This window comes from Brachypodium distachyon, chromosome 3, assembly GCF_000005505.3.
Source record: "Brachypodium distachyon strain Bd21 chromosome 3, Brachypodium_distachyon_v3.0, whole genome shotgun sequence".
Lineage (NCBI taxonomy): Eukaryota > Viridiplantae > Streptophyta > Magnoliopsida > Poales > Poaceae > Brachypodium > Brachypodium distachyon.
The window spans coordinates 31,578,947-31,592,560 of NC_016133.3; the positions used below are offsets into that span (position 1 = coordinate 31,578,947).

Here is a 13,614-nt window from a genome sequence, read left to right on the forward strand (position 1 = left end):
TCGAAAACTATCGTAGGCCAAATCGGACGCAAGAGCAACTTTTTTTTTATAGAACAACCGCAGAGCAAGTTAACTAACTCAAAAGGCCGTCGTTCGAAAGAGCCCATGGAGTAGATTGTCTAAACCGGCTTGTCCCAGCCCACGAGGAATAAATAAGTAGCCAGAAATTCCATTGCTTACTTTTGTTTCTTTCTTTTTTCCTTTTTTACATGTGCATCTAGCAAAGTGCTGCGCTGCACAGTTCTAATGTACTACGTGCCATGCTAACGATGCTCCCGTCTAATTGCGGAGCACCGGATGCCTGGCGTTGACCTAATGACCTCCATCTTCTCGTTTGGCATACGAAAGTGCTGTGTTTTTCAACGTTGCGAGCTTGTGATGTATGACGTTGAGCTAGCCAACCTTAGCATCATGGTGTTTGTGTGGGGTTGAGGAAAAAAAAAATGACCACCGACTAGGATCACTAATTTGGTTGGGAACTGGCTCAATGGTTTAAATAAAAAGATTAAGGCTCATATTCGGATGGGAGTTTCGCCTTTCTGTTGAGCCGTTTGAAATTGCAGAAATGATATTGTTTTCAATCGAACAAGAGTTCTGTATGTTTTGCAAGTTATTTACAAAGCTACGCACTAGATTCGACTATGGCCCTAATTTTTCCTGCGTGTCTTTCGAAACCTTTGGCTATTGAATGCAACCGACGACTGGAGATGATTTCTCGGGGTATCTTCAACCGCGCAGGCAGACAATGTATTAGACGCCTAGATGCATAGACTCGCTATGCCTGATCTTTTCTGTTGGTTTATTTTTGTATCCATGATATTTGATCGGTGACTTGGTGACTTGTACTCCCTTTGTCTCATATTAAGTGACTCAAATTTGCCCAAATATGGATGTATCTATGCCTAAAAAGTGTCTAAATACATGTAATAGAAAGTCAGTTAATATGAGACGGAGGAAGTATGACCATAAGTTACTTGCATTAAAAACGGTTTTGTGCATCAATTGATGCAGAAGCCAGAAATTCTTTCCCTTTTAGAAAAGAGCAGCTTCCATCCATGATAAGTGTTGCTGATTTATTTACGGATCGAGGAAGTACTACATCGCCGACACATATTATGAAACATATTATGAATCGCAGGGTAATCCTTAGCGAACTAAAAGGGAATAAACGGTAGCAGTTCTAGCAACCAACGTGTGGATATAGTTTATACTGTATCACACATCCACGTCACAGTCGCTAATTAATCTATGATCTGTGTTGCTGCCTGCTGTGCTGGACTCAATCATGTATGCACGGCCGGCGTCGTGTCTTAAGCTAGTTAGCTCCGTGTCTTCGCCTGGAGGAAAAAAGTAAACGGAAAAAAAAGTATTCTAGGTTCCGTAATTATTGTCTCAAATTTGCTTAAAAATAAATATATCTATTTTTAAAAAACGTCAAGATAAGCCACTTCAATTCGATTACTCCTTGATCAGCACATGGCACTGGTAATCATTGGATGGACCGATGGAGGTTGTCAGGTCAGGGTAGTCTAACGCAAACGTGGCAGAAATATCTCGTTAGTGTTCGTGCGAGCCTAACATGTACAGCACTATTCCGATCCGTAACAAGTGTCTCGGTCCGTCCCATATTAAGTGCCGGAATATATTACAAGTATGTAGATGTGTTTTAGATATGAATATGTGCATAATTAGAAAATTTTGGATCACTTAATTTAGGATAAAGAGAATACAACTTTGTACTAAATTATTACAAAATATGAGACACTTATTGCGGATCACACGCAGCAGCGCTTAACTGGAAGCAGCAGTTACATTAGGTGGAGAGAGATGCAGATAATGGAGCTCTTGGCAGCTAAGAAGAAGAAGGCGACGACAAAGGGAACAAACACAGATATGTGCATGCATGTAGTTAATTGGATTAGACAGATCAACGGGGCCGTGCGGCGTGCGTTGCGGTGCATCTGAGTGAACACGACATGCAAGTACGTCCTGCCGCGCAAGTATACGCAACAAAGGTGTCAACGAGTATGGATAAGCTAGCTATAGGGAGTTTCGATCAATTCATTTTGGCTTGGATCGATATCGATGTCGGAAGAATTAATCAAAGATGGTTCTTGCGCGCATGCGTACAGCAGTTAGCAAGGACCTGAGTCCATCCTGGACATGGACAAGGACACTGCCGGGGATTGACTGTGTGATCAATCACAAGGAAGCTGCTAGGTCAGCAAAGGGATAATCACGAGCCAGTTGGGATATACTTATACTACTCCGTACGTTACATCGACGATCGACGCTGAGTGCTGATAACTCTTAGCTACTCGATCGACGCCGATACGCTAGCTGATCCGGCCGGGCAGTCGTTCTGATCAACCGACCGGTCTGCGCGGCGTCACGGGACAATGCAACACGCCGATCGAGATGGGGCTGCATGGTGTCAGCAGGGAATTGCGTACGTGATGGGTCCATTCCTGCCTCCGGATAAACTCCGAAATGCGCGCGTGGGCTGGTTCGATTCCTTTCGTGCATGCCGATCTGTACTACGTATGCGTGGACGTCAGCCGGAGATTCCGTGGCTGACTGCAGGATGATCCATCATCTATTATTCATCCTAACCGTACCCGGCCCGCAGGCCGCAGCAGGTAGACGATGATCTAAGCCTTTTTTTCTCTCTCTACTATACTCGATAGACGATAGGATCACACAGTCAACCCCCCGCAGCGAACGGAGAAGAGCACTACGCGACCAGTGTACTTGAAAACAGAGTAAAATACATCACTAATCCATGAATTCGGTAAAAATGGACACTTTAGTTCACGGATTCGGATTACTGTGTCACTTTGTCAAAAACGATTCGGTGAAGCTTAAACACGTCACGTGGCCGCCACATTGGATTCGGCAAAGACCGCGTGTTGCTACTCGATTTTCTCAGAGTTTTTTCTTTTGCAATGGCATGGTTCTCAGGGCCTCAGGATCCCTGTCTGCGCGCTGCCGCCTTGCCCCTCGCGGGGCGGCTCGGGCATGGTGATTTTGCAAAAAAGAAAAATCCTGAGAAAATCGAGTGACAGTCCGCGGTCCTGGTCGAAACTGACGTGACAGATACGTGACGTTTTAAGCCTCGTCGAACCATTTTTGACTAAAGTGACACAATAATTTCAGTTTAGGAATTTAAGCGTGCGTTTTTCGAATTCGGGAACTAAAGTGTTTTTTTTACCGGGTTCCCGTAGTATGTGTATTTTGCTCTTGAAAACATTGCGAGTGCAGGACCGAAGTGCGCGGAAGACCAGAGCCCTGCGCGTCCCGTCCCGCCGCTTGTGTTGACGTGAGTGGATGCGCGCGCAGGTAGTACAGACAGTAGCGTGCAAGCTAGCATGGCTGGTCAGCAGACTCGATCGGGCCCCGGCCCGTCCCTGGCCGGCCGGTCGGTCGCGCGTACTACGTCGACCCCCGCTCGCTCGCTATGGATCAATTCCATCTCATCCGTAATTATTAGCCAGAGCGTGACCCGGCGATCGAGGAGCTGATCCACGCGCCCTTTGGGCTTTGGACCGACGAGGATATGCTTTGACGACATGACACTGCCCGTTCGAAAATGAAAAAATAAGATCATTTAAAAAATAAAATAAAAACTAATTAGTACTACGTTTGACAGGGACGCCACAGAGATATGGATGGCTAATCACCGAGGCCGTGGCCAGGGATCAGAAGAAACCCATATTGTGGAGTGCGGTCCTCCCAAACCCCAATTGGTAAGGATCGCGTGCACTTTCGGTATCATCGCCCATCTCCATGCTCTCCACGACCAACAGGGCGAACGGATAAAACCGTATAAGTCAGTCCACATATTGATGATAAAAATGTATTTATTATAGATCAAGCTAGCATGCACGAACCAACGTACAGGCCGGTGAAAACACGGCGCATGCAAATTAAGTGCCCAGACACGATAAGATCAATCAATAGGTCCATGGACCATGTATCGATCTAATCCGAACCTCAGATCATTTCAGACAATAAAAGTGGCGGCTGATGGGACCTCCACGACGAAGCTGACCACAAGAGTCAACACAGAGAGAGATTGCCAGCATACACGAACGAACGCCGTTGGCCAACTCCGTGCATATATATTCAGTTAATTGTTACTATCTGCTCGTTTGTTTTTTTCCTTTGTTTCGTCGCGTGGCATCCAGCTGCCACTATCATGCACAAGGGTTGCGAGCTGCTCGAGTTCTTAATGGAGGATTGGAGTAGAAGCGATATGGTGAGATGATGGCGGCAACATGGTCCACTAACTACTTATCGACTGGATTCACCATCGAAACCGCCGGGCTTTGTCTGAACGCTCCGCATAAATTGGGGCTTTGCGCCTTTGTCTCCGTGCTTGGTGTCAAAATCCAGCTTTTGGACGCGATCTTTACTTGGCGCCGTATATGCCTTGCCTATTTCTGTGTGCACTAGGCCGCCACACTATCTACGGGTGAAAATGAATGTGTCCGTCTGCGGCTCGGTCGACTGCGTTCAAAGTAACGAGCATATGGTTGAGAAAGGGTCGACCGAGAAAAACACAATCTCAAAGATGATTGTAAAGTCGAGAAGACGTCGACAGAAAAAAACACAATCTCGGACGACTGAGCCCATGCAGAACCGAAAATGAATTGATATGAAAAGGATGAAAAATAAGTGTCATCGTATTTGTTTTTTTGCTTCTTTTTTATCAGAGCAGAAACAAAGAAGCGAGTACCGTAGTTTTTAGTAACAAAGCCGAATTCTTGCAGAATCACAAAGAAACAAAATCTTCTCGAAGCATGCAAAGAATCATGACAAAAACCGATCATAAGGATAGATCTCCTGAGCGACAGGCAGAGCATGGTTGACCCTGGTCGCGGAGCAGAGGAAGCGAGACAAATGAACGAGGTCGGAAGACACCGAGATAAACACATAAAGGTCAATGTAATAATTGCCGGCTGTACCGACACGAGGGATGAGTTTCGTTCAGGTGACCAGCTCCCATGTGAAGAAAATCTTCGGTGCAATGCGTGTACTTTACTCAAGACTCGAACGTATGCTGCAATGTCCTTTTGTCCAGAATATGAGGGGGGGACATAAAAAAACGAAGGGACAGAGGAAGAAAGAGGGAGCGAGCCGCACGCATGCATTTGATTTTCCCTGGTTGTGAGGAGACGAGCTTCGGTTGTTGGCGAGCAGGACGACCCACGCTTCGATCGACATCTTAATCTGTTCTAGCCCTTTCTTCAAAATGTGGAGACCAATTATACGCACGACGGGGCAGGGCAAAAGAAGGTCCGTGTGGCCTGTGGCCATGCCTGATGCTCCCTCGTTTCGACTCAACTGAGCTCAGGGAGCCAAAACGCGTCTGGACTTCTTGCTACCTATGCATCGCACCGTCACCGAATCAAACTCCAACGGAAAACTTCCACTAATGAACTGCTGACAGCATCTGGAAGATATGGTACTAGTGTCTGACATCTTTCTTCTTCTTCCTTTCAACAGAGATAAATCTTTGAGGATAATGACCTGGCATTTACGAAGATATCCTTTTGCCCCTTACGTTTGAAATTATTGAAAAGGGGCAAATCTTGGGGTCCCTTTGAGCGAATTGCATTTTTTACCCTCGCTAAAAAAGTTTGTGATATATTTTTTCCCGTTTAGAAACATTTCTTCGTTCTACCGTAATTAAAGATCTTTTGACACACTATCCTTTTAAAGATTTTTGGTCATTGCAATAGAGTATTTCACATGTTAGACCCACGTGATGCCTCCATGTCGGAGGCATATGTCCTAAATACGCTTCCAATCAGGGTTTAGTTTTGGCAACCCTAAAATTTCAAAGGCCACCGAAATTTTGGAATAGCCATTTTCATACAGTTTCTACCGAAATTCATTGAGTTAGACGAAATATCATCAAACTTAAATTTTAGGATCGAAAATATATTTAAATCTGATTCGAAAATTTCAATGACAAATTTTTTGGTACCCATCTAAAATACAAAACAAATCGAAACCTTGCTTCCAACTGGCCAAGGATTCCTCACACACGAGCTGGCTAAGCCACAGTATCTTGTAGCTGACTGCAATGAGTGCCTCCTTGTAGACCTAATATGTGGGGACACTCTATGATGATTCAAACCAAATTTAAATCTCGATATTTAATCTTGATCAAAGATTCATCTAAATTTTAATGAATGTCTACTCATGCAATACCAAACTGATTTTTGATATTTCCAAAATTCATGACCTTCAAAATTTTAGGTGGCCAAAATTTTAAACCCTCGTCAGAAACATATATAGGAGATACGACTTCGACATGGATGCTCCACATAAACTTGACGTGTGGGGGCACTCCGTCATGATCATTGAAAATTATAAGGGGGAGGGGTAAAAACATGTCAAAAGTTTCTTAAATGAGGTAAAACGAATGAATTTTCGTCGAATGAGTTAAAAATACGCCACAAACTTTCTTATAGAGTGTTAAAAGTGGAACTCACTCTTTCCCTTTACTACCGTCCACTTGATTTTTTTCATGTTTATATGCTACTCCTACTCCATCTTTTGGCGACCTATCCGATGAAAACCTCCATTCAGTGCAAACTATTCTTATAGGCCATTTGTATTAAAAATAAAAGCACGGCTCGGGTCAAAGGTGGAAGTTCCACCAACCACTTAAACTCAATGACAGGGGGATATGTGCTAAAGTTGTTTAAGTGGTCGGTGGGATTTTCACCTTGAATTGTGCGTTCTTAATACAATGTTCTACGATAATACTCTCTCTGATCTTAAATTCTGTCATAATATGAACTTTGAACTAAAACCATGACAAGAATTTAGGATCGTAGGGAGTAGTTTGCAAGTTTACACTACGTCGTGCTATCTTTTTTGATTATTTGGTATATCTTTATTAGGTGTATAATGGAGTGCATATATATTTTCTGACAATTGCTGCAATTTACTTTTGAGCCTCTAGTAAATAAAGTAATTAAAAGTGAAAATCTCGACATCCTGTTCGATTTACTTGGATCCACCTGATCTTATTCAGGTTCCTAGTCTATCTTTTTTGTTCGAAACTCGGTATATTTTTATTACCTAGGTGGTATTTTCGGGGAGTATATATTTTTTGATTTGCATATCTTTTCTGAAATCAATTGCTGCTATTTACCTTCTCCCCAAAATTAGTTTTCCCCCTCTACACACCGACACCCACAGCTGGGCCATACGCACGCACGCACGCTCATTGGCGGACTCGAGGCTAAACCCCCGGACACAAGTCAAGGCACAGTAGTGAACGCATTAAATTTAAAAAAGTGGAAAAAAATTATTACAATCATTTCGAAACTCGTGGGCCCCTCGCACGCGCGCGGCCCTATATAAAACCCCACCCCGTCAAAAGCCTCGCAGTCACTCGCTCACCGGCGCTCCCTCTGTAGTAGCAGTAGCACCCCACTACTGCCCCACCCACCCACCCCACCCTCCTCCTCTGCTCGAAGCTCGCCGCTGCCGCGATGGCGCGCGCCTCGAGCTCGCCGCTGGCAATCGTTCTTCTCCTCGCCGTGGCGTCGGCGGCGGCGGGGGCCAGGGTGCCGGGGTCGAGGGGCCCTCCCGTAACGGCGGCGGCGCCAGGGAACGCGACGGCGGCGCGGCGGATGGCGCTGCAGAACGGCCTCGGCAGGACGCCGCAGATGGGGTAATAATGCTCATACCACTCATCCTCAGTTCATCACCCGTTGCCATTGCGTGTTTCTCTCGTCCTTTTTGTTTATTTTCGGCAAGAGCGGATCGATTGTCTTTTAACCGCAAAAACAGAAATGGTTTCCGCTGACGCCGAACCGATGGGCAGAAAACCCAAAGGCGGGATGTCGTTACGGGTCATCTGCCTTTGCCGCGGTTAATCAATTGGCGACGCCCCTGATTAATGGCGGCCGCGCGCGGTAGCTTTCCTTCCTTCCATCCGGGGGAGGACACGGATATGTATCTCTGCCTTGCGGCGGAGGCGAAAGGAAGAAAGAACCCTATAATCTTTTCGTTTCCGGCCGCTTTCATAATGGTTTGGACGCTTTCGCGGAAGCCCCCTTTTGCTCTGGCCGTTCTCTGAAACACGCAAGCTTCCATTTTTATCTTGGTCACAGGAGATCGATTTTTTTGTTTCGGACCGATACTGGAGCAGTTTTTCCTGCTCATTTCCTTTTACTCTGTCCATTCCTGCGCAGTTTTTCCACGCGAACAAAAATCTTTTCTTTTCTGAATCGCAGGATCATAGTACGGAATATTTCGTAAGTCCTAACTGTGTGTGCCTGTCGCTCGCACGGAAGTTTCCCATGATTTTGGTTCTTTTTACCTTCAAATCAGGGTTCGGGTCAAAAAAACCTAAACCCACAGGCCTTCATTGTAAAATCTACCACAGGGCGTTCTCCTTCTCTATCAAAAAAGAAAAGAAAAAAAGGACAGAACTTCAGGGCATGCCCGAAGATTTGACGGTTTATCGATGCTCTTTACCGGGTTTACCCTTTTCGCTGTTGCCTTTTGCGTCTATCCGGTGGCTTTCTGTCCTTGTGCCCAACATATTTAACTACACATCCTGAACCAGACTAGTCTCGCCGACTGCATCATTGTATTTAACTGTACTGTTCACGAATCATCATGACGTATTAGTACCTTCTCGTTGCATCATATAATATCTTTTTTTTTACCATAGTCATAGTATTTTTTTTCTTCTTACAGGAGTACTAGTATAGTGTAGTAACTGACACTGGTCGTGGTACCACGCAACTCTAGAACTAGAAGCGACATGCCCGGCCTTGCGCAGGAGTAGTTTATTTTCTCCAGCAGTAACTCATTAATTAATAGATCTAACTTATCCTGGTGACGAAATGTGTCGTTAGGTGGAACAGCTGGAACCACTTCTTCTGCGGGATCAGCGAAGAGATGATCCGAGAGACAGGTACGCTACACTGACTACTGCTCTTTATCTGCACCTCATCCTCGTTTCGGTTTCAAGTTTCAATGCACATTCGGTCCAATCAGTTGCTAATTTGCTGTAATTATCGACGTGTCGTTGTCGGTCTCTGCCGTACATCGTCAAACAGTAGGGTTTAGCGGACATCCGAAAACCACCACAGCAGCGTCGGTGATGCTGACTCGGCTCATTCTGTTTGTGTCTACTTGTGAGATTTAGAGGCGAAAAAACAAGAGTAAAGGAGTGTTTTCAACTTAAAAATTCTACTCGTGGCAGTACAAAAGAAAGAAGGCACCACCGGGCGTTGCCCCCAAGAGCCACCCAGAGAGAACCTCCCTCACCCTTGTCGGCCGGCACAAGCCACCATTTACTCACTGCGGAGCTGCGAGCTGTTGTCTGTACAGCTAGCTTGCAGTCGGCAAGTTGCACGAACCGTACAAACCACAAACAACAGCAGCACAACCACTGCATAGAGTACCCGGCCTATATCTCTCCCCCTGTCTACTCCCAATTCTATGCCCAAATCTTCTTTATTCCTTGAGCACCACCAGCCGGATCGGATCTGGGAATCATTCGTCCGCTTTCCCGGCTTTAGATGGATGATTCAGAGACGCTTTTCTGCCTTTTGTCCCAGAAATCTGCGTACAAAAGCAAGATGTCGAAACCATGTGTCTGTACTTAACAGCCTTTTGTAATAGCTTAATTGATCCAATCTACTGTAGCTCACTAGCTCTCAAGGATAGAAAGATTCCACGGATGTTTTTCACTTTCAAGACATATTATCTATAGAGAAACAAGCTCACATGCCACATGTGCTGCAAAATTATGTAACAAAAGTGGAGCACATGAAGAGTGGTTTCTCAAAAAAGAATGAAAGAAGATAGATATAAAGGGGCAGCCATGCTAAGTAGATAGACCCTTGTGCAGAATGTTCATTGCAATTAAGTTTGATTGCCATGTTCATAATGGGCGATGAGGACCCCTAACCAGAACTAAGGCCGGGCGATCAATTTCGAAAAGGACTTCATGGATTCTTTTTTGTGGATTTGTTTTTTCAGAAGAATTTATGGCCATTGGATTGGACTGAATTAATCGTCCATGTCCACAGCATGTGGAGAGCAGATCTCTGAACGAATCTACATCAGGATTTTGTGGCTGGATGCCTCGATACATTGGTCTCATTTGTCAGATCTTTGTGTTACGATAAATAAATAAATCCATTGACCATAGTGCCAAAGACCACAATGGTCTCTAGAATCTACGTGTGGTTGTTACAGATGGAAATAGCAGGATAGGGACTCTTGAGCCAACAAACCAGGTCAGGCATGGACTGGTGCAGCCCAACTACCTAGTTCTAATAAGAGGCATGCACCTGCTCCCCTTGTACTGACTCCATTGACATATAACTCTGGTTAGTGCTAGGACCACTGAGTCACTAGTTGGGTTGTTAGTGCCGGACTAAGACCAACACCCCGTGATCATCTCATTGTCTTACTAGAGCAATAATGCAGTGAGTTTTATATGGTGTGGAATTACATTATCGTAATGCTCACGCTGTTCTATGCAAATCTCTTTTCTTGTAGATTAACCGTATTGTTTCCTTTTTCTTCAGCTGATGCGCTGGTCAACACTGGTCTTGCAAAACTGGGCTATCAATATGTCAACATAGGTACAGATTGCTCTCTCGACCATGTTTCACACAATAGTATGTTGTACACAAATACTAGAATTATTTTTACTCAGTAATGTTTTGTGTGTCTTGTTTCAGATGACTGCTGGGCCGAATTAAACAGGGATTACCAGGTATGGAGACAACTTTGTCCACACACTAGTCGCCCTCATCATTTTCGACCGTATCGTCATAGTAAATGAAACAAATATTTTTACACGAATTAAGGAAATTCATCTAATCTGGCCAACTACCGTTCACTGCTAGATTATGCGAAATAAATCACATTAATGTACATAAAAAATTAATGTAAATATTAGATGTTTTAAAATTCTGGTTATGGTACCATTATAATATTTTTATACCATCTGTTTTGACAATCTTGTATCACTATTTTTAGGGTAATTTGGTTCCAAACAAGAAAACATTCCCCTCTGGCATCAAGGCGCTTGCAGATTATGTGCATGCAAAAGGGTTGAAGCTTGGTGTCTACAGTGATGCTGGGTATGCTAGCTACCCGATAAGTATATATCATAACAAGAATACTATTTGGGTTTCATCATGTAGTAATTAAACTCTCCCTTAACTCAAGAAAACTAGAACTTCTATAGCAGTTAAAAGGCAATTAACAAGAAACTAACCATCACTGTATTGCAGGACAAAAACGTGCAGTAACCAAATGCCAGGGTCACTTGATCATGAAGAGCAAGATGTGAAAACATTCGCATCTTGGGTAAACCCTCACCGCTTACCTTTTTTTTCGAAAAGGGGGGCAATCCCTGACCTCTGCATCGGTCGATGCACAAAGCCAATCACTGCTTACCTGATGTTCTTACAATTCTTTTGCCTCTCCAATCCAGGGAGTTGATTATCTCAAGTACGACAACTGCAACGATGCTGGCAGGAGTGTCATGGAAAGGTAAAGGAGAACTCAGGTTGTTCCATGATCAGTGCATTGGGCCTTGCGTGTTATAATAATGCCAAATAAATTGCCATGGCTTATGCAGATACACTAAGATGAGCAACGCCATGAAGACATACGGGAAGAACATCTTCTTCTCGCTCTGTGAATGGTGAGTTTGCTAGCCCGTCTCATCATAACATTATAGGATATATGGGGGGAAACATGAAGATGGCTGCTTTACTCTACTGTGTTTTTGCTGTTTAGGGGGAAAGAAAACCCTGCTACCTGGGGTGCTGGTATGGGTAACAGCTGGAGAACAACCGCTGACATCGCCGACAACTGGGCCAGGTGCTGTTCACTCGATCTTGTCTGAAAAGTTTGCTCAAGTGGCAACTGAAATTAGCAGGACTGATCACTGTTGCCTTGTTACTTCAGCATGACATCCTGTGCGGACCAGAACGACAGATGGGCCTCCTACGCCGGACCTGGTGGATGGAATGGTAAGAACTTACGACGAGTCTGTTCCCAGTATTGCCGATAGACTAACCAACCATTCAAGAGTTTCCAAATTCTAACTTATTAATATACACAATGTTCTGCTTCAATCTCAGATCCTGACATGCTTGAAGTGGGGAACGGCGGGATGTCTGATGCTGAGTACCGTTCACACTTCAGCATCTGGGCCCTTGCCAAGGTCCTCCTCAATTGTTTCCCCCCGTGTTAACATTAAAAATGCTGTTCAGTTCAATTCTCGAATGCCCTGCATTTCCTTTCCTCAGTGGAAGCTTGGTTTGCAACTGTGTTGTAGGCTCCTCTTCTGATCGGGTGTGACGTGCGCACGATGAGCCAGCAGACAAAGGACATACTCAGCAATGGGGAGGTCATCGCCGTCAACCAAGGCAAGCCTTCTCTTTCACTAACCCATTTATACTGTGTTGCTATGATATAAAAAAAATCACTGTACTGAAACTGCAATTTTGTCAGCAGATTCACTGGGCGTCCAGGGAAAGAAAGTGCAATCGGACAACGGTCTGGAGGTAAAGGAGAACTCGCAGAACAGCTAGACAGCGTTTTATGCTATTCTGGGACTGAAATTGGTGTGTGATTATTTGCAGGTTTGGGCCGGTCCGCTCAGTGGCAACAGGAAGGCCGTGGTTCTATGGAACAGGCAGGGATACCAGGCAACCATCACCGCACACTGGTCAAACGTTGGTCTTCCTGCATCCGCCGCCGTCACTGCCCGCGATCTATGGGCGGTAAGCTTGCTTCCTTTCAGAGCTCAGTGCAAACATTCCACTTCATATTCATTGGTTCATCACAGCATCTCCTCCATCTTCTTTGTGCAGCACTCGTCCTTCTCCGCTCAGGGGCAAATATCAGCATCGGTGGCGCCTCATGACTGCAAGATGTACATCCTTACACCTAAGTGATTGTGTGAAAGATAGCAGATCACGTTTGGGGGCATTACATACCATCGGTCAATCAGGATTCATGGAAAGGTTTTGCAAAGGAAGGATTTATAGGGCTGAAGTGAAATTGAGATGTGACAAGTGAGGATAGAAATAATTAAGATGTAAACCTGCAAGCTGTAACGAAAGTTGCAGCAATAAAGTTGGCTTTCCTACGCTATCTTCTGCCCCGTCTATACATATTAGTTTTGCCCCAAAGTCAATTTCTTTTAAAGTTTATAACCATGATTGTAATTGAAATACCACAAACATGATCAAACTTCAAACAAACTTAAGAGGAAGTGTAACGCTCAACCTAAATCTGAAACAAACTAAACAAGTCATGGGATTCATTGACATGATCAGTTGCTAAGGTTAGAGAAGATAACGTTAACATATCTCTCGGTAACTTATTCAGGTGGGGATTCCGATGTTCTTACCATAATGCATGGTAACTTCTCGTAAGAACATGGTAATAACTAGCTGTCAGGACGATGTTTAGAAGAATAGAAGCTAACTAGATGATACACCGCGCGTTACTGCGGAATATTAGCTCAAAATCAGTTGTTACAGTCAAAAGGGGAATGGAAAATATATTAGAAAACCGATAATGTGATGAAGATTTTGT

General features: G+C 44.5%; 1 protein-coding gene across 1 annotated transcript; it reads left to right on the plus strand.

The window, feature by feature from the left end:
- The first annotated feature begins 7,403 nt into the window (after window positions 1-7,403).
- LOC100831756 (alpha-galactosidase) lies at window positions 7,404-13,167 on the plus strand. Its single transcript, XM_003574068.2, has 15 exons — window positions 7,404-7,696; window positions 8,892-8,950; window positions 10,578-10,634; window positions 10,734-10,768; window positions 11,035-11,138; window positions 11,292-11,367; window positions 11,495-11,553; window positions 11,642-11,707; window positions 11,803-11,886; window positions 11,974-12,038; window positions 12,150-12,232; window positions 12,347-12,437; window positions 12,526-12,575; window positions 12,654-12,794; window positions 12,885-13,167. Exons 1-15 carry the CDS (start codon window positions 7,515-7,517, stop codon window positions 12,966-12,968), a joined length of 1,236 nt encoding a protein of 411 aa, XP_003574116.1. The 5' UTR covers window positions 7,404-7,514; the 3' UTR covers window positions 12,969-13,167.
- The last annotated feature ends 447 nt before the right edge of the window (window positions 13,168-13,614 follow it).

Excerpts from the sequence above, each read along its gene's own strand:
- LOC100831756 (XM_003574068.2), top strand. The coding sequence starts at position 7,515 with ATGGCGCGCGCCTCGAGCTCGCCGCTGGCAATCGTTCTTCTCCTCGCC. Across the intron at positions 12,233-12,346 it reads GCATCTGGGCCCTTGCCAAG|GCTCCTCTTCTGATCGGGTG; the intron begins GTCCTCCTCAAT and ends ACTGTGTTGTAG. Across the intron at positions 12,576-12,653 it reads AATCGGACAACGGTCTGGAG|GTTTGGGCCGGTCCGCTCAG; the intron begins GTAAAGGAGAAC and ends GATTATTTGCAG.